Here is a 25,155-nt window from a genome sequence, read left to right on the forward strand (position 1 = left end):
GAGGGGATTAGATCTTCACAACTGGATGTGCTAAATAAGTTTCAAGGTGATTTTCATATTGTCTAATAACAATGAGTATAAGACCACATTCAGCAGGGTGCCCACACCCTCTTCAAAATCAAATTCAGACTGTTTAGTGACTTTCCAGGTGAGGTTCTGTTAAATTCAAGGACACAAAACTGTTAAATTTGAGGATCAAGGTAAGATCATGTTAAAACACAGATTTTATTCAGCGAGAACCAGCTCCATGTGTGAACACTTCTAACTATTTACTAACTACAATTTCAATTCTTGCACAAAACATTAATTCAAGCACTTTCAGAAATGACCCATGACTGTGTTTTCTCATACACTTTACCTATACTACCAGCACTTTCACTCAAAATGCACTAGGTGGCGGTATGTGATTGCAAAGAGTGAAAATGTACCTGTTTGATGGATTTGTAATCAACGTTCAAAAGCTGATGTTTGGCTCCACGACCCCGGATTATTCTGGAACTCGACATTTTTCCCATTTCATGTGATGTAAAGAGGAATTTCTTTGCAGCTCCTGGAGAAATTAACAGACGCATGAAATAACGGCAGAAATCCTCCCTCTTTGTTGTGCATTCCCCTTTTATTATTGTGGTCCTCTTTACATAAGGTGAAGAATGGTTAGAGGTCAGCCCACTAAACCTCGTTGTGGCCGCCTGAAGTGGAATGTTCAGAAGAATAGAATAAAGCCTAACATTACATCAGCTCACTCGTTTGAAAGTCATACAACTGTTATTGTAAAATGATCGACCGGTCCGTCTCTTTTTGTGACGACAAGATTACACCTCTGTCTGTTCAGTGCGGCTGTTACATGTCTTTGAGAAATGCATGCTAAAAATAGACGGTGGCAGTGGAAGTACATGAAATTAGTTTTTTTCATGTGAGGTAATGTAAGAAATAGATATAGAATAGATCATTTTGCGCCTGTACCAACACTTTATGTTGGGTTTTCTGCAAGTGTTGACGCTCCAAAAACACCTACTGCTGCCAGATGTTTAAAAAATAATCATTTCCTGTTTTCCAGGAACGACCTACTCTCGCAGGGTGTTTACAGGAGAAATTATACAAGTTGTCAATCAGTCTGTAAATGACAGTCTCTGCTGTATGGTAATTAAGATAATTATGTGAAATGTAAACACACTTTCTAACCAACTAAACCACACAGAGGTTGTTAATCTTGCGTCATCCCACATTAATAGATTGATCAAAAAGCTCTCATGATAAAAAGTCGGTGTACTGCTCCACCTGCCCCACCATTAAAGCACCAGTTCTGACTGGTGTCAGTGACTACGTTTACGTGCACACAATGATTTTTCAGAATATGACAATATTCTTGATTTGAATAAAGCTTCATTCTGAATATCGCTTTCCGATTTAAGGTCCCATATTTGAGAAAGTGAGATTTCCACATCTTTTTTTATATATAAAGCAGGTTTCAGTGCTGGATAAATACTGTGAAAATATCGCACCGCCTTAAAGAGACAGGCACTAAAAACGGAGCGTTCAGACAAAGGGTGAATAGAGGTGCTGCAGCAGTGGACAATATGGGAAAAAATGATGTGCTTTTTGAAAATTAAAGCATGTAAACATCTTGTAGCAGACACCCTAAATCACTTTGTCATGGTAACAATAACAGTTACTTCCTGGTCGTGAACTGGCAGTTGATTTTCGTTGTGGAGATGTGAAATTGGCAAACTTGTTAATTTGTGTCGCCATTTTCTAGCCATAACTTACATTTAAAGAATAAATGTGTCCTTTTTTTACGTAATAAGGGCAAAAAAACATCCTATTTTGTTCATGTAAACGTAGTCGGGCTGAAGGTCGAGCAGAAGTTCAGTTAAAGAGTGCAGATGTTTAGTGTGAACCCTCGTCATCCCTTGTATCATCCTAGTGAATGACGTGAGATAAAACAGCTAGCTACAGCATTACTCTAAGTCTCATTTTGACAGCATTCAAGCATTCCATGTTTATATCACTGAAATTAAAGCGATAGCCTCTTCAGCTACCATATTAAACATGAGTGTAGATAGCAGAGAAACACAACAAGAGAAGAAACAACGAAGCCCGGCGTGGCGCAGGCTTCCGAGTAGAAACCTCCTAAGAAGAGTAGCATTGTTTATCCTCTACACTGTGACAGCACTGTCCTGGTGTCAGGTCTGGTGACTTATTGCATGATGTCAGTCCTCTTGAATTGCTTCCGAGGTGATTTTTAAAACGTGGTGGCGGTCCAGTCCAGCAGTCGAGGCTCGTTTGGCGCCCTCACCCGCCTCCCGCAGCCACGCCCAAACACCCCAGGGTCCTTTTCCACCTGCTCCCCGGGGGTAAGCAACTCTTCTGGGTATGGTTCCTCCTACTCGTCATCCAGGCCTTGTCAGGACGACTGCATGAGGCCCGTCAGACGTTTGCCCGTCAGTGACTTGCCCTGGTGGGAGGCAGACAGAGCAGGGGAGGTGAGGGAGACAGCTGTCAAAGTGCCTTCTAGTTAAAAGTCTGTGATTCAGTGTGGGAGGAAAAGTGAGAGAAAAGAAACAGCGGTCTGCAGGAAATGTGTCTCCTCCTTTGCTCCCAGTTTTGCTCCCAAATATCGAGTCTTTCTTTTTGCTGGGATGTGTTACAGCAGCTGTGCGCGCATTAACAATTTATACTTTGATGAATGCAGTTTAAGAGGTTGAAAGCAGAAGCAACGGGACACTCACCACACTGCGAGTGAACTTCTCCAGGGAGGTGCGTCGCCCCTGCTCTGTTTCAGGCTGGAGAGTCACAGGAAAATAAAACGTTGGGGGAGGTTTCAACATTTCAGTCATCAAAGCTTTCGACGTATTTGCATGCATCTCACACAAATTTGGGCCGAACTTTCAATTCGAAAACGGTTGTTAGAAGTTGTCAAAGCAATTTAATGCAAGAATCGTGAAAGTTGTGCAACATTTAGCACTTGCCTTTCCGCATTGGTGCTTCATGGCGAGGTCAGTGAGGAAATATGTGTTTATTTCTTTCATTAATGGGGTGAATCACCCCGTTTTCAGTTGCTGTTTTGACAGTCCCCTTTTGTGTGTTTAAATTGTGTCTTAAATGCGTTTTATTGTTGTTTTCTTGTCAAAGGAGAATTTCTGTCACTGTTGGGACGGACAATAAAGTTTACGTCAGGTCAAATCAGATTAATATCATAACCTGATTATTCCCAGTTATCACATTATTGTGCTCATGTAAACGTGCTCAGTGTTTTCATAAACAGTTCTTTCCTCACACTGTCTAAAACTTTATGTCTACAAATTTAAATTGGTCTCATTTTGATGACCATTGTTTTGACAAACATTTAGTATGTTTGTTGTCTGAAGCTCGCGGGGTAGCTGTAGCTTGTGCGACTGGTGGTTCGGTTGGGGACAAGTTACTATCACCTGCGACATCATTAAAAAGGTGTCTGGCCGAGTATGACTTTTTTTTTTTATCATTAATTAAAAATTCAAGTATTTCAATCAATCTTGTGACATTGCTTGTAAAAACATTCGATGACTGTTAACAAGCAGAGCACAAAAACAAACATTACCTACATAAAAATTGTATCCGAATAGTCGAGGAGAAGTTAAAAATGCCCCTGGGCTCATTTACCCACGAGATGATGACAAACAGGGACACACGCTTACTTTCTTCCTCGCATTCAGCAGGTCCTGGTAGATGTTGGAGCGCAGGAAGCGTGCGTAGCTGTCACTTTTCATCAGCTTGTAGATGTGGTCCTGAATGGAGAGGGTGAGGATGAGAAGCAGAGAGGGGAGACACATATTAGCAAGGAGGAGGAAGGTATTCGTCTGTATATGTATGACTCTGTGCTAATGATGTACAAAACCTGCAAACTCAGCCGGTAAACTAAAGGAGGCAGTCACTGAGGGAGAAAGATGGTTGCAGCACTTTGCCAGCTATCTGACAGGAGAAACCTTTTCCTTTTATTTTTTAAACTCTTCTTAAAGCCTGTAACAGGAGAGACAATCTGATAGACACCACCCATCCCCAGCCAACCTTATCTATCTCCCAGTGAGGTGAATTCTCTAGAAATCACCCCACAATATAAACCCATTAGTTGATACTGGTGAAGCGTGTAAGAAAGACAAATGGGGCAGACAAGAGAGTTTCTGAAGCTGCAGCACTGACACTCCGGAGGAGATAAATTAAAGGGGTGACATATCCATTCTGAATAGTTCCAGTAAGAGCACTAAGAAATAGTAGATACCGACTAAATTTCTATTTAACTCTTCCTTTAAGAGCAAGGATTACTTTCTCGCGCTCTCGCTGAATGTAATTGACAAATGTGTGTCAGTGGCAGATATTTTGTCTGTGTGAGGGTGTAAATGAGGTTTTAAAGGGATTGGAGTCACTTTCTCTTCAATTTTACCGTGAAGTGTTTCATAAAACTGAATGTTAAAAGTGGATTCCCTCTTGGTTTTACGGTGGGGTCCATAGCAAAATGAGAAACACTTTAATATCATTGTTATTGCACAACCCCAGAGGCCCGTGGAATGAGAATTTGACTGATTTGATGAACCATGGAGATAAATTCACATGAACTCCTCTGCGTTACTATTCCTCCTCCCCTTCCTTTCCTGTGTCTTGCGTCTGCTCACCTGCGCGTCCTCATAGCAGTATCGTCCGGGGTCTTTCAGGTTCTGGCTCGTGCGTTCGTAGCTGTGAGAGTCCAGGTTGATGGAGCTGGGTGCTCCCTCCGCCAGGAATTCAGCCCAAATGTCCTGCGCCCTCTGTGCCACGTCCTGCTGGGGCATCCTCTTCAGGTCCTGCACCGCCAACCAGAACCTGCAATACGAATCAAACTCACCTCAGATGGTATGATAGGATTTATTTAAGCAGGAGGGGACTCCACTGGTTTCAAAAAGAAAATCTGACTGTATGTAAGCTTATGAGAAAATGACCCTACTTCTCACGTGATTTATTACTTCAGTAAACAGTTTCCTAACAAGTTTATGGTGTCAATTGTAAGTTTCAGGTCTTCTTCAAGACAGCATGACGTTCATTTTGTAAATGAACGTGGCATTTAAAGTAAAATCGTGTTTGTTTTAGGGCAGCTACTTTTTTAGAAGTTCTTCACTAGCCATCACCTCAGATCTGGGTTTGACTAACAGCTGGAATAATAATTAGAATCCCATAAGGTTCCTAAACGATGAAAATGTTGTTCCCTGCTCAAGTAAATACAGTAGAAAAGAACCTTAGATACGACTCGGCAACGGGAGGTAATCTGTCCTCTCAGCTCACCGAACCCCTTTGCCTGACAGCTAACATGACGCTAGCAAGATTCAAAGTCAATAACTTTGCATACGTTTGACACAGTAAATCTAATTCGACAGCATGTTTAACTGAGATGTTTAGATGAACATTTTTAGAGCGAAAGCACTACAGAAACTGTAAAAGCGATTGAAACAGCACATCGATTTTAATACTGCGAGCACCTACAAGGCGTCTTAAAGCTACCAGCTGCCTGCCCTGCAGACGATCAGGCTATTTAAAGCATCCAGAACCTATCAAATCTATCTCAGAGTTCCCACAGAAAAAGAGCAAAGTTGAACATTTTAAGTCATTCATTTTAGATAACTCATTATGGCTTTTTCAGACTCTCCAGTATAAGATAGCACTTATACAGGGCCATGAACTGGGTTTAACACCAGAGGCAGCAGAGAGCCACAGGCCCACTCCCTCCCAATATGAGTTTATATCTATTATTGATCTGTGGACTGGTTGAAAAATATAGAGAGAAGCACCTCTGGGGTCTGCCTCTCCCTCTCCCTCCATATATTCCTCACTCACTGTCACTCTCTCCATCAGTAGTGCTCTTCCAAAAGCTCCCTCGTAAAAGCAAAAGCAATTAAAGGTCCGGAAAAGAGGAGAGAGGGGTGAGGAGGCTGGTGGGACAGCCGAGAGGTGAGAGGTGATAAGGGTGTGTGCTCTCCCTCTCGTACTGTGTGTGTGTGTGTGTTATCTCCCTCTGTAGCCCGGTAGTATCGACAGCCTCCATGCTATCTCTCGCAGTTCATTCCCGGGCTCGATGAGCGAGGCTCTCCACCCCCCTCCTCACTCCTCCCCTCACATCAGAACCACTTATTGCTGCTCTGCTGCAAACGGCCTAAATGTGATGTAGTCCATGAATCTCTACGTCCAAATGAAGGATGGATTTAATATTTGTGCTGAATCAATGAACAACAAGTCTGTGAAATCAACAACCTCATTACATTACAGGAAAAAGACACTCGCACATTAGCACACGTATAAGCACACACACACACAAACACACAAACAGGGGTCATCGCTAACAGCTGCGAGGGACTCCCTCCACTGTTTTGATTTATGGGATATGGGTGATTATCCATGCTGCTGCTGTTTGCTTGCTGTACGTTATCTTTGGCTGCCGGGGGCCTGGATGTGTATGAATGTGTATGTGAGTGTTTATCTAATGTTGCGGAGGAGCAGCGATTGATTTTCAACTGTAAAATGAAGAGATGACGGTGAGAGGATGAATGGATGGTTGATAGTCAGTTGATAATTGAGCCCTCTGTGTGATGTACGATCAGTGATGCCAATAATGTACTATAGTTTGACCATTTCCTGATGCTTGCCAGTATAGCAAAATATGAATTTGAATCTTCTCCACTATTGCTGGGAATATTTCCACCATGTAAATTAATTGTTTTGGGACACATTCCTCTCCAAGAAACCAGGTTACAGATGCATCATCTGTGTAACAATGCAGTTCAACAGGATCCTTTTCCCAGCCCCGTTTCTCCTGGAGTATTGTGTGGATCACATTCAGATTGCTGTGTGTGGCGTTCAACTTACACATCGCCCAAACAACCAGGAACTGGAAAATTGTTTCTGCCCATGTTTACACTGTGCAAGTGGGTTGCAATTGTAGGTTGGAACAATAGGGATGACAACAAGATATCTGTGTTTTCTGTCTATTTCCAGAGCAGTGAGAGCTTTTGAAGAACTGTTATCCTCCACTCATAATGTGACAAAAGCACAAAAGGTGCTGGAAATTTACACAGAACCATATGTTGGCTTCAACAATACTAGCTTCCTTTATAATCACAAACACTAAACGTAAAATGCACCACCGCTGTGCACCACATGGTTTCTCTCTGTCTCACTGAAGCACAGCGTGTTAAGAGAAGCGATTTTAAAAATTCCAAAATCAACATAACATATAAGTGTTGGAGATGATTTTTAAAGCGTCCCGTGTGCTCACCGCAGGTTTTCTGAGCTAAATTCTGATTCCAGGAACTTGAGGAAGAGATCCTGTCCCGCCGGGTCCTTCAGGGCCTCCTCCAGAGAGAAACCCCACTTCTTCACCCGCTGCTGACTGGGCTCCTTACTGGGAGAGGGTGGAGGGAGAAAGAGAGAGAGGCGACATAAACATCCACCTGAAGCTTCTGCAGGGAGGTCAAGATTAAAGAGATTAGAAGAGATTGTATTATAGTGGAGAAACGCTCAGTGAGGGGAGGGCTGACAGATGAATACAGAGGAAGGGATAAGACATTAAAAGCCTAAAATTCGATGGTCCCTGAGACGTCTCAACGGGCTGATTCTGATGTGATATTGGCGTCTGGAACGTTCATCCGAAATCCAATCATTTTAGTCTCTGCGGGTGATATATTTCATCCCCTTCTGCAATTAATCAATTCATCTGAATTATTAAGCTACATTAGGCACAATGATTACATGTCTTCTCTAATTAATTCCTGCATAATTCAGGCAGGTCAGGAGCGCAGAGCACAGTGCAACTTGTTGAGAGCTGCGACCGCTTTCTAAAAGAAGTCATACTTTAGTTGATTACCCTCACACCTCTGGATAACATTTCAATGGGTGATCAGTAATTTGAGATTGGTCAATATAGTACTTCTCTGTTACACATAAACCGAGGGGGATTATTTGGTTTGGATTGATCGAGTAAGCTGAATGACCTCTGAATTTCCCCTCACTACTTCAGAAAATAGCCAATCACTCAAAGTAATTAGCCATAAAGATCCAGTGCTGGACTCACTCTTTTTTCTACCGCAGCGATGTGTTTTATTGTATTTCATGTCACAGGCACAGTCCGTACACACCAGTTTCACCTCATGGGTCAACATGTTAATGGGCATTGTAGCTGATGTGTTCCCGTCGCAAAATGGTCACTAGTTTCCCCCTCAGAGCGTAACTGAATTCAGCATCAACTCTTCACCTGAACAATTTATGATGTTGTATATGGTATCACTGTAATCCTCGTCCATCAAAACATAGAGTAGACATCACCTTTTCTGTGTTATCATGTTCGGTTTGGGAGATATGATGCAAAATACTTTATTCGGTCATAGCCAAATTAGATTTTTGCAATGACTCCACATCTGAAAATGTTCGGGGCCTCAAACTGTACATCTGTACCAAGTTTCATGCTTCATTGAAAAAGTGAAGGATTTTTTCGCACATCATCTCGACTCGTTGTTTTAAAGTACTCCGTGGATTCGGCATCACACTCCTGTAACATTGTCCGACTCAGGAATTAAGCTGAACCTCGCACCTACATTGCCCACAATGCAACTCTGACAGTTTGACGTTTCTTGGTCTCATTCCCAGGACATCAAATACCGCTGTTTTGTCAAGTCCCTCAACAGCTCATACAGATGCAGAAGATACACTCTGATTGGCTTGTAACAATGGAAGTTCAAAATGCAGATCATCACGTGATTCACGGAGACCTCAGATAGTTCCAGGAGGTTTTTGGCGGTCAGTTTGAGTATGTGAATATACTATATGTATATACTGTATTTCATTAAACCTAGCACTTCACCCTCTTGTAGTACAAACTGAGAGAAAATGAGCCTCACAAATAGATTAAAGAAAGTAAATTTAAAAAAAATCCTTTTCTCCACCTGTGAGCACCTTTTTCAAAAGCTTTGAAAAATTATCTTATTTCTAATTATTCTTCCACCTGTTTCACAGATGAAAAAAAAAAAAGAAATTAAGGAACTTAGGGAGATTATATCAGAGAGGCCTTTTTTTCACCTGTTCTGAAGTCATAGATACGGGAGAGAAAACACTTGAGATCAGACTTAGAAAATAGATCACCAGAATTTCGTCCCCCCCATCTGCCTCTAAGGACTTCCATACAAGTGACATCACCCGAGGACATTTATCAGACTTCACGCAGCTCAAGCAGCTGAGAATATCTTCAGCCAGAAATCAAAGTGAGGTGACACAAACAGTCCAAAAGTGAAATATTATTGCACAATAATTAAACATAACTTCAGTGTCATGAACATTTTATAGTGCGTGAAAGGGATTTTATTTTTCCCCAAGCAGCCAGTCACCTTAGTGTAGTTCTTTCAGTGGGTTTAAATGAAATTTGTTCTGATATGTAAGCAATTACACAAACAATTAAGAAAGATGCACAACAGTGATTTTTTTAGATGTTTTGGTGACAAACAAAGGAACGAGTCAATATTCAATTTAAAGAGACCATAATGATTACAATCAACTGTTTTTTCTATCTGACTTTGACGTGCAGAGGAAATGTTCACCGGCTGTGAAAGTGAACCTGCTCTGCTTTCTGCTTATGTACCTGGCCTCCAGATCCCAGAGAGATGGATCATCGCTGGTCCATGGGTTGGACGGTTCCGGTGCTGTCACAAACGGGTCGTAGTCCATGAACTGCTCGGTGTAGCTTATCAGGCTGACACACCGACAAACACACACAACACAGGGGACAGATGATAGAAGGGGTTGAAGGCACAGCTTGTGAAAAGTTTACAGATAAAGTTGAACGGTAACATTTTGACCATTTGTCCGATGCGATTCTTCTGTTTGCCTGATAATTGTGACTTAAAGGTTTCCAGAATTAAACCAGAAGTAAACAGATTATGTTGGTTTGTGACGAACAACTTCAAGTTATTTAAAGGAGAGCAAAAAGTAAATCTGCTCAACACTTCCTCTGAGACACAGAGCAGAATAATCCTGCTGCTGGAAGAAGTTTCACTAGCTTTATTATGTTATTATTATATTTAAACTAGATTACACCCTCTAATAACAAGAATACTGTAGAGAATGAAAACTCTGTGTGTGATGTTTATCTTATTATTTATTGTTGCGTGTTAGTATAATACTGAACTGAGCAAAATTAATTGAACACATAAAATGTATAGTTTGACCAGTTATTAGTAGTAGATCAGAAGACGAGCTAGTGTGTAACTTCTGAGGTATTCAGACCTGAAAACAAAAGCACCCAAAGGCTTTGGATCAGGACTGCAGAGCTTGTAAACTAGTAAACAAATAATCCTACACCATCAGCGATAGAAATGAACCTAAGTAATCAGTCGATAAAGGAACTCAACTAAAACCAATACTCCACTGAAGAGAGGATGTCAGACAAAGACATGCAATCATTAGAGCAAACAGAAGTCTGCAGGAGTCGTGCACAAGGCAACGAGAGCATCAGGACCCTGGACAGCGACAGCATGAGCAGAATCCATCGCAGCCTACAGTCAGAGTTTGTCTGGGTGTTTATGCAGAGCACGTTTAGTTGCAAGGAAATCATTTATGAGTACAACATAAAATGAGCCAAACAAGATTTAAGAGCATCTAGAAACAAGTGAATATGCCAAAAACCCACAAAAGGAAATTATTATCTGCAAACTTTGGTAGCTTGCATCCTTAGGCTGAAACCTCCAACGAGAATAACAGTAAAATCTATCTAGCTGGAAGTGAAGCTTCATCTTATGAGAGCCTGCCTTTGCCTGGGCAGTGAACATCTCCAGGCTTCTTCCCCCTGTGTATTGTCAAAAAAGACTTTTTGAGCACTCAGATGTGCTAAAACAGCTGAAGAGCTTTGGATCTGCGATTGTGCTTGCACTCAGGTTCCATCTGCGGATACACAATATTGGATTTTTGCTGATATTCATTATGCTAATTCTTTCCAACTCATTTTAACCATTTCCAATGCCAATATGCCTCCCTCTTATCATGTTTGTCAAGGTTGAACAAAGGGGAACCCAAACACAGGCACACAGGCAGACAAGTAACGAAACAAAAATCAATATTAAAGCTTCATCTTCTGTTCACTGGTAGACATTTTAAAGCCAATACCAATGATGTGTCGATATCATCGGCATCCCTACTGTAGTTTAAGTGATATTTATTTCTCTTTACATATGTCCATTTACACAAAGTAGCAAGAGTTTAATGACACACACTGTTGAGACTGCAGAGACCAGATCCGGCACTAAAGTAAAAGTAAACCGAGCATGTAGCTGCAGCACGCCCACATGTTTGGAAGTGTTTCTCTACCTGCAGAGGTTCAGTCAACACATTTATCATATTTAGTTTCAGCAGCTCATCTTTCTGTAACAGCTGGATCCTTGACAGAAAACATTCCAACCTACAGTGGCCTCATATGTTTACTGACCCCACAGAGTGATTATGATCGACAAATAACTCTAAATGTGAGGCGATTAAATGGGTTTATAATACTGGTCATTTTTAATGTTGTCGTCCACCGTGATCGATGTTGTTCTGGCATGCCGTTTCTTGAAGCGTTTAGATCAATGCCCCCAAACTCTCCGCTTGGTGGAGCATCAATTACACTCAGCTCGGCGCGTGAAGACGGGAGGTTAAAGGGTCAGAGAGGCAGAGCAGCGCAGCAGTAATCACACATCTCTGCTCTGCTGGGAAGTAATGTCTGTCCTGACCCACTGAGCAGAGGATAGGACAAGCAAACACTGGAGAGAGGAGGGATAGGACCAGACACCGGTGCACACATACAGTACATATGCTTCGTGTCTCTCTCGCACTATAGATAAGACGGATAAAATTCAAAGAAATAAGCCCATATTAAATACAACAAATACTAACATTTGTGATGCTTGGGATGTTTGCTTTGAGGCTGTTGAGGCCCTAATGCCTATTCTGATATTATCAATCTCTCCTTGAATGCCTGATCCAACCGCCTACTCCAGTGCTTTTTAAGGTGCTATTTGTAAGAAAAGTTGATTTTGAGTCTGATTCCCAACTTGTTGAGTAATGATGCTTTGGGATGGCGGCCGACCCGTCCTACAATCCCAAAGCGTCATTATTTGAGGAGTTGGGAGGGAGATTCAAAACTCCACTTTTCTTACAAATGGCACCTTTAACTCACAACATCCTGAAAGAGCTAAAATGATTAGAAAAAAGTCATAACTCATGTGCACTGACACTGAAATCTATTTTAGAGACAAATTATATGACTGGTACAGGCAATGTAAATCTATTCCTGAGTCTATACTTTATTATTTTATCCACACAACTATCTGGGGATCCCTGGATATTAACTCGTAACCCCCCTGAGGGTCCAGATGCCTACGTTCCTTAAAAATTGGATGATTATTGCAGCCTGGACAAAACTTATTGAAGAGAAAAGCTTCAGATTTAGATATATTGACCAATAAACACACATTTTGCAATGATCCCTCAAATGTGGTGATCAAACACACAAAGATGTGTCAAGGAGGCACAGTAAACTTCCCTGGGAATTCAATAATTGTAAATTATCCCAAGCATCTTTTGCGCCTATCGGATAACACATAAGCTGATACGATATATCTGCGATAGGTCAATATCATCCAATAATAAAAGCCAAGTGATTTATCAGTCAGGCCCTCATTTTTAATGACAGCAGGTTGAAATATTTCTACTGCAATGGTAGAATCTTTTCACTTATTTTTAATAAAAGTCACTGGATCTCATTTTATAGTATTATAGGTTTGTTGCGGCAGCCCTTGTTGTTCTCTTGTCCGCAGGCTGCCGGTGACCTGCATGCCGAATGACATGCGCTGACCTGTGCCTTGTCCTTGGACACCTATTCCAAATTACAAAACAAGAACACAGGTAGAAACCACAACCTACTTGACCTATAACCCTTACCCAATTCATCCTCAGACCAAAACAACACCAGAGCGAATGCTGTGAAACTGAAGCCCTTTACACCAAAACCAACCGAGCTTCAGGTGGACTGTCAAAACCAAATTACCTCCATCTGCCACTGCTGTAGTACAGATAAAGTAAAAGGGAAGTCAGCGGAGCACAGGTCTGTCTGATTATAGCTGGTCAGAGAGAGCACAGCAAACAGGAAAGCAGGCAGAAGACCTCTTTATGAGAAAATGTGGCGTGTCCTCCTCCGCTAACATAATGTGTAGATTGAAAAGATAAAGATTAGACATGCTTGTGACGGCGTGCAGTATTTTTAGTGCAGCCGAGAGGAGAATTTCCTGTACCTTTCAGCAACTTTGGACATCTTCATACAGTGACGATCTAGCTGAGCGTTCAGGAATATGATCTGAAAGAGAAGATGACAGTCTGTGTTTGTTCATGCTGGTTTTGTAAGAGAACAGCAAACAAAATTATACAGCACGTGCCTGGAATTTTCTGAAAGTGTATAATTGCAGCACACGTGCACCCTGGTGTTGCTAGAATAGATACGTATAAACAAACAAGACCATTTTTGAGTTGGTTGGCAGCCTCAGTAAAAATGTTGCTGATAATTTTCATGCAATTAAGACCAATTTTCCCATGAGCAAGATGCATCCCGTTGCTTTTGGTTGTCCAGCTTTCCGTCTGCCAGTGTTGTTTTGTGGTAATCGTTTATCTCCCTCTGTGCTTGAAAGCAATACATCTGTCCAAAATTTGACCTTTTAACGAAAAGTGTAAAGTACAGAAGCACTGAGAGGGAAGCGAGAAAATAGTCTGCAAACACAAAATGATTGACGAGAATGAAAAACGAGAAAAAGAAAATCATCCGGCCAAACTTTTCATTCAATCGTTTTCACAGATAAGAAATTTCATGAAAATTTTGTCCCCTATGGAATATATTTTGCCACCTCATTTGCCTGTACAAACTTTTTTCACCTGCTTTCACAGATGAAATACCTTTTTTTATTCAAGATTATATATTTTTAACACCTGCCAAAATGTTTCCTCATCTTTTTTCTCAAACTGTATTTAAACCTGTTATTTTGCACAAAATTTCCCACAACTCTTAACAAGATAATCTTTTTTTCCCATCACACCTTTTTTTCTTTTACAACTTACAAATGAAAACATTTTACTTTGAAAAATGATGATGTGAAGCTGTTTTACGGAAAAACATTTAAGGATCCAGCAAAACCCTTTTCTCACTTGCTTTTCGGCCATAAACACAAAAAAGCAAGACTTGTTTCTTGCCCCTCAGGGCTTCTGTCAAAAAAAATGTATTGGGGAGGCAATCAATCTTCTCTTCAATGCTTCTGTATGAGTAAACATTATACAGCACAGAACAAATATAGATCTTTTTCTCGAGGTGAATCGATCTTTTTCTTGTGCATACTCGTCAGATTCTTTACCTCTTTCTCCACATCCTCCTTGGTACCTTTCCTGCAGTGGTGCGAGGGAGTGTGTATGGGACTCTGACACTGTGTTCCCTCCTCTGCCAAACCGTACACTGACTGGGCCGTTTGAACGTGACGAGACAGAAGTGGAAGAAGTCATGGAGAGAGAAAATGTGCGCTTATTATTTTCCTGCAGTTTAGATAAAGCTGGCAAAGAGCTGCCAAGATGGCCACAGCATTGTAAAATAGAGGGATAACATTTCAGCAGTTCAAAAAGTAAAGTAAAGTAAATCTCATTAAAGAAAAAAAGACATCAGTAAGTAAAAAAAAATACTTTATACCTTCTTAACTCTGTGAGGGTTCTTCATGCGTCTACATTTCCTGATGTCCATCTCTGTTGTGTTCACACATCCAGGCTGGAGAAGCATGAGCATAGAAAAAAAACAGTATTACAGTCAACAATGGTAATATTCAGTCTTACATTTCAGGTATATCTGCTTTATTTCACAGTAAACCCAAGAGAGCAGGGAAAACAGAAAATATGTGGAAGGAAGACGAGGTAGGCGGCTACAATCTACCTCGCAGCAGACAGAGGCTTACCACGGGTCTATGGACGTCCCAGAAGGCTCTCTCCTGGCTGTCGAGGATCTTCCTCTCGGTTTTATCCTTTTTCCTGTCGATCCTGCGGATGAGATCAGTCAGTGTGAGAAAGACGGCACACGGCTTTCCTGGCAGCAGTATTAGAGGTGGCAGTTGAATCAGGGTGGAGGGATAAGAAGGGAAGATAGTCTGGAGATTATAAAGTCTATACGTCCATCAGTTTTTTTACAGCATCGAAGCTGATGTACTCCAGGGTTTGGCATGATCTATTTTGTGTGTGACACAGTGGTCTGCTCTTTAGCGAGGACAGCGTTCCTTTGTGCAGTGATGATGGTTTGTCCAGCATCTGTAGTCCCCTGCTACCACAATTTAACCAACAGTGCAAAGTAAATAAAAACATTTGCACAGGTTAAGAACTTTTTACTCAAACATGTTGTCACTCTTCTCTCAGCAAGAGTTTGATTTACCCGCTGGCTCTGCTGGCGCCCTCTTCAACTGCCTTTTCCAGACAGTTCAGTGTGTTCACAGATGGTTCTGTGCAACAAATCACCTCACGGCGCAGGTTGGTAGTTGGACGACTGGGATGCATTGCATTGAAATGTGTTTCTAATATTCTTCCGCCCCCCGTGTACATAAATCAGGTGGGCAAAACATTAACACAAACACCTCTCGATAAAATGCATTCGAGTTCAAAACCGCTGCAGTTGTTGTTGTATTGGATTGCATTAGATTTTACAGTGTTCTTACTTTAACATGTTATCCCCCTCGGTTTGAGTGTATATCCATAAATAAATCACAGAGGTCTGCAGTACATGCAGGTATCCATCTCCCCTTCCTTTTTTTCCTCTTCTGTCTCCATTTTCCACTCTCCATATGTTCCTAAAGCATACCGTCCATCATTGCTGGTTTAAAAAAAAAAAAGGATTTATCATGTCATCTACCTCAGGAGCATAAAGCAGTAGACCTGCGGCGCTCCGACAACACCGGATAGGTAATGTAAGAAATTCTATTACGGGAGGGTTAATGGAGCCTGTCAGGAACACTCGGCGCTCGTGATATGGAGGGTCACACTGAGGCTGTTCTGTATTGTTTATCTTTTACCTGCGGTGTGAGTGACACCACCCTGTGCATTGTAGTTTCACGTGTTGCCGTGGTAACCGAGCGCACTTACTTGACCTGGGCCTCAGCCTGCATGTAGATAAACTCCCACTTCCTGGCAAAGGCTCTCTGCAGCCTGGCTAGGTTCTCCTGTTAGACAGCAGATAGAGATGTTATGATCAAAAACCTCCATGGATAAAAAAAAAAAAAAAAAAATCACATTCAAACCAGATGAAATGTATGATATTTGACAGTTTTAAGATGCAGTTTATAGCTCATATTATCACGGACGCACACACATCCGACCTTTAAGAGGTTGTGTTTTTCTGCCCCAGCCTTGACACACAGATCAATACCAAGAAGATATAGTTCAGAGGAGCAGTCCAGCACTCACCGCCTCATAATCTGCCAGCTCCAGCCTGGTCTTATTCTGCATGGTCCGCTTGCACAGGTAGATAGCTGAGTGAGAGAGGATCGAAGACCAGGCGTTATCACCATACACACTCTGCTCCCGCCATTCACCCACTCATCCATGCGCCCTTCATCCTCAATGTACCTGCCTCGCCTCACCTCTCCTCACCTCCCATGGTATGAGAGTATAATCACTTCTAGAGGACACCTGTCTGCCGCGCTGTGCTCTAGGATTATGAGGTGGAAGTGTGAAGAGGAGCCGAGCCCTAAACTTCAACCATGGCTGCCTCCGTGACAAGATGGAGGGCAGGAGGTGGAACGGTGATTGACTAATCCTGTTGACTGGTCCTCTCATCCTCAGTGGGATGTTATTTATATTTACATTCAAATATAACCTGATATATGGTGTGTTCACACAGCCAGATTAGGTTTTGTTATTAAAGTCGCCCTCCGGTCAGAAATGTGTTTTTCTTCCTGTAGCTACAGTTGAATGTTTGAGCAGCAATGTGTATAATATATAAACCAGAGTGCCGTTCTAGCGAGATCAACATCACTAGCATGGATTAGCGATAGCATCGAGAATAGCATAGACAAGCAGCATGACTCTTGGCAGGGACAGTGATAGCTGTCACTCAAACAGAAGTTCTTCTTGTGTGTTGAGGAGCCGTAAAGGTTTATTCACAGTCAAACTGTAACCTGTCCTGTACATTCTGTTATGACCTATCTCCGAGGTCGCTGTTGTTGTTAGCGGCGGAGTCCGCCATTCCCACTTGGAGATAAAGTGAGAGAGAAGCTCTCAACCTCATTTAGAAGAAACTCTGCTCCTAAAACATAGTGGAGGATTTGTTATAAGGAAGATTTATCACAAGAAATGTCAACGTATGCTGTTAAGACTCTTACCATAGTCTGTGTTCTCAGGTTCCCAACAGTTGGACGGCCAGAAATATGGTGCCTGGAGGGAAAACAAAGCGAAAAGGTGAGAACCGAAGCGTGCAAAGACTGCAGTCGAGTGTCAAAACCATGCAGGTAGAATGTGCACTGCCAAAACTGTCTAACAATAGCCGGAGGGATGTCGTTGACCTTTACGACACAGTTGTTTCGCCTCTGAGACACGGCAGTGCCCATGATTGCTTCGCACCACTATGTGAGCAATCAGAATATTTCTGTTAACATCAGGATTGAATAGATCCAGAAGAGCTGACTCTGAAAACTTCTCCATTAGTAAGAAGCATCCTGGGGTAGCTGCAGAGGCGTGGGAGTTCTGCGGCAGCACAATAAAACGAGAAGCAATGAAAGCTGCAAAATAAACAAGAGGGAAGTGGAGAAATAAAGCCAGCAGGCCGAGAACAGATGCTGGCAGGATTGTTGTTTGACATCGCTTGCAGGGTTTGGAATCAAAGTTTTGAAACCATGTTTGGTTGTCTCACTGAGGGTAGATGTGACATGGTGTTAACAGTGTTTTAATTTTCTTTCCCTGTGTTTCTCTTTGTCTTGCACTTAATTTGCCCATAAAATGAAATGTTAATGAAGGGTGATTATCTTCATGAAGCTTCTCTGTTATGGGAAGCAGCCCCCCTCCTCCCCTTCCTCCTCCTTCTCCCCCTCCTCTTGTCTCCTCTTCCACTTCACTTTGAACGAGGAGATCCAAGGTCAAAGCACGGTAATGTGCACTGCCGTCTGGTTTAATTAAACCGCTCCTCCAGCTCCGGTGGAGACTCAGCCTTCCAACAAGACTCAGTGAATAGGAAGGAAGGAGATGCTACGCAGAGATCATTCTAATCTCGCCGTGTGCCGCCTCCCTGTTCCCCACTGAGGAACGTGAAAACATTGTTTCCTATTTTTAATTAGGAAATGCGGGATAAAAATGGCTCTAATCTCTAGCTTTAATGCCACTGTCTTATCTGCAAACAGTGAAGGAGGAGTAAAGTGTCACCACACTTTTCTCTCCTTTATGTCTCTTGATGGGACTTTAATTCTAGTGCATTACTCCACTACACCGTGTCTCTCTGTCAGGCTCTCGGTAGCCGCCTACTCAGCCCCGAACCAAAACCTGCTTTCCTCACTCGCTTGATGAATATTTCAACAGATCACCATTCATTTTTAATAGGGTCACACGATCCCAACACAGTACTGAAGAAGCTGTAGATAGCGGACGGGACCTTTTGTCATCGTGATCAAGATTAGTGTGTCGTAATTCCAATACAGAACAAGTAATCTTCAACAGCTGATTGGGGTCTTTATGAAAGGAAGCGCCCCCACAATCAGATTAACCTCGCTGGACTTTTTAGTATTTCCAAAGGGATGTAAAGGGGATTAGGTTGAGTTAAGGTCTATAACAAAAGGGGCAATTTACATTTACGGGAGAAAAAAAATGTAATCCATTCATGATGAAGCCGTTATTAGAAAATCAAGCTTTTTTAATAAGCTTAATGTTAAAAATACACAATTCTTAATGTTGCATTCGAGTGGAATTGGAATTTTAGCCATTTATCAACCTTGTTCAACCGGCTAAAATGTCCTAGATCCACTTCCTTACAGCTCATATTAAAAAAAAAAAAGCCATTTTTATAGAAGCTGCTATGTGTAGCATTATTAAGACCAAGAATTAACTGCCAAATGCGAAACAAAACAATGCTTTGAGTTAAACATTTAAGAAAGTCCACATCTGCATCAGTTGTTCAGAGGAATCCTTCAACGCTGTTTTGCTGTGAAGCTCTTGTGGACTGGAAAACTTCACAAAAAACTTTCCATCGACATGGGGGTGAGAAAATACTAACTGAATTTTCATTTGGTGAACTTATTCTTTAAGCAGGAATAACGTTTGCCAAGCTCACCATCTGTACAGTAGTTTAGCCTGTTAGCATGCTAATATTTCAGGACGAATTACAGATTTTGAGACGATGATATTAAAGATAAATCTAACAATTGATTATAACAGGGACATGAATCATTGCACAAACTGTGTGCCAATACATCAAGTAGATGTAGAGATGTCACTAGATAAGTTTAAAAAAAAAGGCCTGCTAGTGACCCTGTAGAAAACCCTCCATCCTCTGAGGACCATGAATGTCTGTAAAAAGTCTCATAGCAATCTATAAAAGTGTTGTTCAGTGCGGACCAAAGTGTTGGACCGACTGATATAAACGAGGTGTGGCTACAAAAGCATGCATTTTTAAACATATGTATTTCAGTATGTCAGTGTTTCTAAGTTAGGAATGTTGCCACAATGTTTCTTCCCGTCATTACAAGGACATTGTCCCATCTGTTGTTCCTGTTAAATGTTGAATCATTACATTGACCATCTGGAATACCATTTACCAAGTAAATCCTCTCCTCTCCTGTCAGATGTCAGCTGGACACTTCTCTGCTCTCTCAGCAGTGACCTCATACAGTATGTGTCATGGTAATTGCTTTAACAAAGTTTCAAAATCAATGCGTCAGCTTTCTTGGCAACATCTGATGTTCAGTGCAGGAATCGGGTGAAAAAGGAGAAGCTCACCACAGTGCCAATTACCTATTTGAGCAGTCTCGGACTACATAGTCCTAAACCTGACCACAACCTTTAAGATTAACCCCAGACATTAATGTAAAACACTGTCACTGGCTCATATTGTGGGTTGTTATGACTATGACTTATAACTTAATGTGAAAATAAATGAAAACGGCTGGAATAATTCCTTTATATCTTCTTATTCGCGATTTTTGCCGGATTTTATGGCACTCTTATGACTCCATACACTTGCTCATGCTCACCTGAAAGCGATAGAAAGTGCCGTCGTCCTTTAGGGAGAGCACGTGGTCTGAGATGGGGAAGAAGTACCCCTGAGCTGCGATGAGACTCCCGATGTGCATGGCCTCAGCTGTGACAGGACAGAAACGAAGAGCACAGATCACAGCAGGTTCCTGGAGAACTGACATGAAATCAGGCCAATGAACTCAAACTAAGAACTCACATAAGGTCACACATTAGTGTCATGTAAAGTTTTCCGTTCGCAGTTTGCTGTATATTTAGACGGCCTTTTGCACCTTTTTTAAATTCACATTGGATTTCAGCTATAGGATTCAGCCCTGACGTACTTGTTGGGATGTAACATGGATGACTCAGTGACTGACTCAGTGTGTCCATGCTGTGGGCTACTGTACAAACAACACTGCTCTCCCACCACCAGGCCTCGGGTCAGGTCAGCCGAACAGCAAATCCACAGCAATAACTAGCCAGTATTTTTAGTAAGAAGAACTAAATAAAAAAAAACTACCTCTGGTTTTCTTATTTTCCTGCTCATGCTGTGTCGTTTCTGCACTTAACAAGTGGAAACTTCACAATGTTTCTGTAGTTGAAGTCTGTACAACTTTTGAGACGATCAATACCACTACTTGCAAAGATCTGTACAAAAATACCGAAGCAGTATTATGCACCTCAAGAGTGAAACTTCAATGATTTTTCCTCATCAAAGACCTGCAGTAAGTACCACACACTGTGAATGACCTTTCATAAAGTGGACTGCTGTTGGGTGGTACATGTGACAGTCGCATTAAGGATGGAATATCAATTCTTGCTTATTCTTGGTTTGTTATAATCTAAACTGGGGAATACTGAACCCAGTGAGTTTTCCTGATATCACAAAAAGTTGGGTCGCTGTGTAAAACATTAACAAAACAGTGTGATCATTTACTAATTGATTTTGTTTGAAACTTTCCACAAGTAAACAGGTTGATTATTATATATCATCACAAGCAAGGATGAGGCGAGGTGTACCACTTTGTGAAACACATGATTTATAAAAGATAGACGGGCTCAAGAGCACTTCACAAAAACATTGTTCGTAAACACATTAAGACTGCGTTCAGTTTTTATCTGCGTTTAACACAACATCCCAACTTTTTTTGTACTCAGGTTTATAATCTTCACATTTTGAGCATGTTTCACATGAAAAAAACGAAACATTTCTGCTGTCATTGGAGGCTTTCGCCTTTATTTAGCACAATATAGTCGGGTGTCATTATTCAAAACTCACCTGGATCCTCGATGGCCAGGTTCTTCATCAACCACTGTACAATGTCTGTGCCTGAATCAGGTCGGACAAAGAAAGACAAATGACTGTCATGTAGTGTGGTCACAAAGAAACAAGAGGAGAGACGGGGTATGATTTAAAAAAAATATAAGATGAGAAAGACACAAATGTAAAATTACGTTTTTGAGCCTTTTACGGGCTGAATATATGTAAATATGTAAACAGAGTCCCTTTCATTATGTATTCCCTTCAAATCTAAAATGGAAGGAAATAAAAATAAAGATGAATACAATTAAAACAATAATAAACTTAAAAACTTTACTCCTTATTGTGTAATAAATAAATAATAACCTTTGTGACCACTTCATCTGAAGCAGTTTTTTCGCAATAGAAATAAGAACCAAGAAAAAGTGTGATTCACATGATAAACATGTTTTTTTTTTTTTTTTTTGAGAGTATCTCTTCATCGGTGTTTCCCCTCTGCTTCTCGAAGTCCCGAGGGAGGCCGGTTTAATCCTTCATCATTCATTAGTTTTCTGGCCTTCGGCACTCAGCAGCAAACATTTGAGCTGCTGTTCTGCAACATCCATCCGCCGCAGTAGTAATTGTGTTTATTGATACACTCTCCTTATGGCATGTCGGGTAATGCATTTTCCATAAGTGCATACAGAGGAAAAAAACAGAGGAATGTTAATAGCCTTTCTCTGTTTCCATCATTTGTTTGGGGTGTGTCAAAGCCTCCCACTGGGACTCCGGTCTGTTAAAGCGATTTAGATTATCAATCGAAGCAGCTACAGCCAGCAGGCAGGGGGGCTGACTTCAATTTCTACCTGTCAAATCCAAACCGGCTTATAATGTTTTTATTTTTCTATTTCTAAGCGTTTATTTACGAATGTTGACTGAGTGTGTTTTCACACACGTCGACACCTACAGTCACAGCTCTCCCGAAGCAGTCAGAGGCTGATTGTCTTGCTTAAGGGCACCTTGACAGTAGGAGGACGGCATTACTCATTCAGTTTCCATACTCATTTTTTTTTTATTTCAACACTTCATATGTTGTCCTCCCACTTTTCTCTCCAGCGATTTAGCTCTCCTGCAGTGATTCACTGCTGAAGAAAAAGGGCAGCAGCCTGAACAGCACTACAGCGAAATGCAGACACAACACATATTGAGTTTTGGGGTATAAGGGTGTGACTCAGCTGGAGTTCCAGCTTCTAGTTTTTCCAACAGTGTTGCCATCGCTAGTCTCGGCCATGCTCTTTGGGAAAGCCACGACTGACCGCTGTAAGTTGACATCAATCTAATGGGAATTGTGTTTTAAAAACACACGCATTTACAGACAATTTTGTAATATGGAATATTGATAATTTCACGCAAATAATGATTGATGATATATATGACAGATTATGAAATTTAGCTCCGAGGGCCAAACTTCAAAAATTCACAACAGTACTTGCATTAAATCCATGACATGAGTTGGGAAAAGTTGGCATGGAATGTTTTGATCTTTCCTGGAAAGCAGCATGTATAATTTCAGGGTAAAAGAGTAATTTCCATTTATACCCAAGTAAATGTGAATTCTGTATTCAGTAATTAATGTGCATCAAATAAACACTGTCTTTAGTTTCCGTTTAATTAGTAAGAAATGACTTATTTCTATTCAGTAGAGTTCCTTGAAAACAATGGGAAATTATGCGCCGTTATGCCGAAATAAATCACAGAACCCAGTTACAAAAATAACTTTTAGAATGAGACTCACGTAACCAGACAAACAGCAGCGCTGCAAGGCTTAGATGAGTGTTTTAGCATCTTTGAGCCCACTGTTTTGGTTTTCAACTTACTCTGCTGGATGTGTGAATGATAAACTGTTTGCCGACATGTTCTGCATAATGATAGAATTGTGTTTACTGCTTCATGTTTTGCCAGCCTACGTTTTCCGACACAGACCCTTGCTGTGACATTGTTAGGCAGCAAAACGTCTTCACGGAGACTGTGTTAGAGTGGCGGACACATTTTTTCTTAAACCTCGGCCTCAGCCTTTCCCCATACTAATCAAAGCAGTTTTTGTTGTCAAAGCCTTGACCGCAGAGGTGATGGATCAAAAACATGTGACTCATTCTGGCAACATGATCATGCAGATGGGGATGTCAGATGTAAAACGCTCACATTGGTGATTTTAAAGGCAGTTTCAAGTGAAATACAGCTTGTAGTTCTCACCTGTAACAACACTGGGGATTTTGGTCATGAAACTTTTGACAGTTCTTATGGGCACACCCTCCTCTTCGTCCTGGATGAGAGTGACAATGTCTTCAATCTGCAGAGGAACAGTGGACAGGCAGAGGGACAGAGACGGAGAGGGAAGAGGAGATCAAGTTAAAACAAGGTTGGATAAGACCGTACCATCTATTTGAGGCAACACTTGGAGGCCTGATAAAATGTGCTATATCCAAACATCAGTTCTGATTTCTTCTCCGCATTTAATGTTTTGACATGTGTCTCATTTAGAGGGTCTGCCTCCTTCCTCTGCATTTAAAGAAAATGCTCTGAACAGCATCTTTTCCAAGTTTCTAAGAAACTCTTTAATACTGGTGGTTAGTCATCATTCTTCAGAAGCTGACCCTTTCAAAGAAGCTGCCTCTAAAATTAGACACAGCATACATTATCACAACTGTACAGATGTTCAATAAAACACATCGTCCACTTTATAGTTTACCAATCAGATTTGAGCACAGTTTACTGTTTTGATTGTGATTCCGACACCCCCTCTCCACACAGCTGCTTTTTCTGTTTGCGTCAGAGAGTGGGAAGTGAGAAGTTTGGTCGCTTTGGAGACCAACTAACCACACAACTCGGCAGCTATATATAAACTCTGGATCAAATCCTGAACACACACAGAGAGCGAGAGAGGTGGATACATATGGTTTCTTTTTTAACACATTAAAGCGATCGCATTAAAGAGAAACCCCAGAGTCGGACAGACTGCATGTACACACGCTCAGCCATACCAGCTCTGAGGAAAAACACTTTCCCTGTGTTCTCGCACAGTGTGCAGTGCTGCATACATGTCCTCATTCTGTGTGCATCGTTCTGACCCCTTTTAGCTTCATGAGTGTATTTATAATGTGCAAACTAGCCGTTGCTGGAGTACAGTTCCTGCAGGCACCCACAGTGGGTCAAAGCTCACATGACTACTTCCACACTAGACAGAATCTACTTAATGTATAGTGCTTAAAAATAGAAAGAACATACTGTATATCCGATACGCAACCTTCAAAGATCTCTTGAAACGATCAAACATTCGGACATTTGCACGTAAAATAATTGTAGTTTTGTCTTAGTATCATTTTTGCTAGCATGAGCATGTGTAGCTGATGTGTAGCAAACCAAGCAACGCCCAACTCCCATTAGCGTGACTGTTTCTCTGTTTTCTGTGGTCATGTGGGACCTGTTTCAAAAATATTTGCTACTGCATAGACAGCCCAGTTTTATGCAAGGCCCATCTTTCTATCTGTGAAATACTCAAGTATGAGAGTGGTATCAATCATCCTCAAAAGATTGCAAATAAGTTCCCAAAATATTGAACTTCAACAGAGTGTGGGGTTATCCTGGGAGCAGAGTGAACACTTTAGACAGGGTGA

General features: G+C 41.4%; 1 protein-coding gene across 1 annotated transcript; it reads right to left on the minus strand.

The window, feature by feature from the left end:
- Window positions 1-1,413: 1,413 nt before the first annotated feature.
- On the minus strand, window positions 1,414-23,827 carry LOC311272124 (regulator of G-protein signaling 6-like). The gene is made up of 16 exons (XM_084378292.1): window positions 23,735-23,827; window positions 21,521-21,571; window positions 20,259-20,365; window positions 17,406-17,457; window positions 16,489-16,553; window positions 16,168-16,244; window positions 14,997-15,078; window positions 14,738-14,812; window positions 14,412-14,513; window positions 13,308-13,369; window positions 9,626-9,736; window positions 7,274-7,399; window positions 4,647-4,833; window positions 3,675-3,764; window positions 2,730-2,783; window positions 1,414-2,455 (listed from the first exon to the last, which is right to left on the minus strand). The coding sequence occupies exons 1-16, from the start codon at window positions 23,760-23,762 to the stop codon at window positions 2,405-2,407; spliced, it is 1,320 nt and encodes a 439-aa protein (XP_084234418.1). The 5' UTR covers window positions 23,763-23,827; the 3' UTR covers window positions 1,414-2,404.
- Between the last annotated feature and the right edge of the window lie 1,328 nt (window positions 23,828-25,155).

This window comes from Pagrus pagrus, assembly GCF_965226575.1.
Source record: "Pagrus pagrus genome assembly, chromosome: 16".
Classification (NCBI taxonomy): Eukaryota; Metazoa; Chordata; class Actinopteri; order Spariformes; family Sparidae; genus Pagrus; species Pagrus pagrus.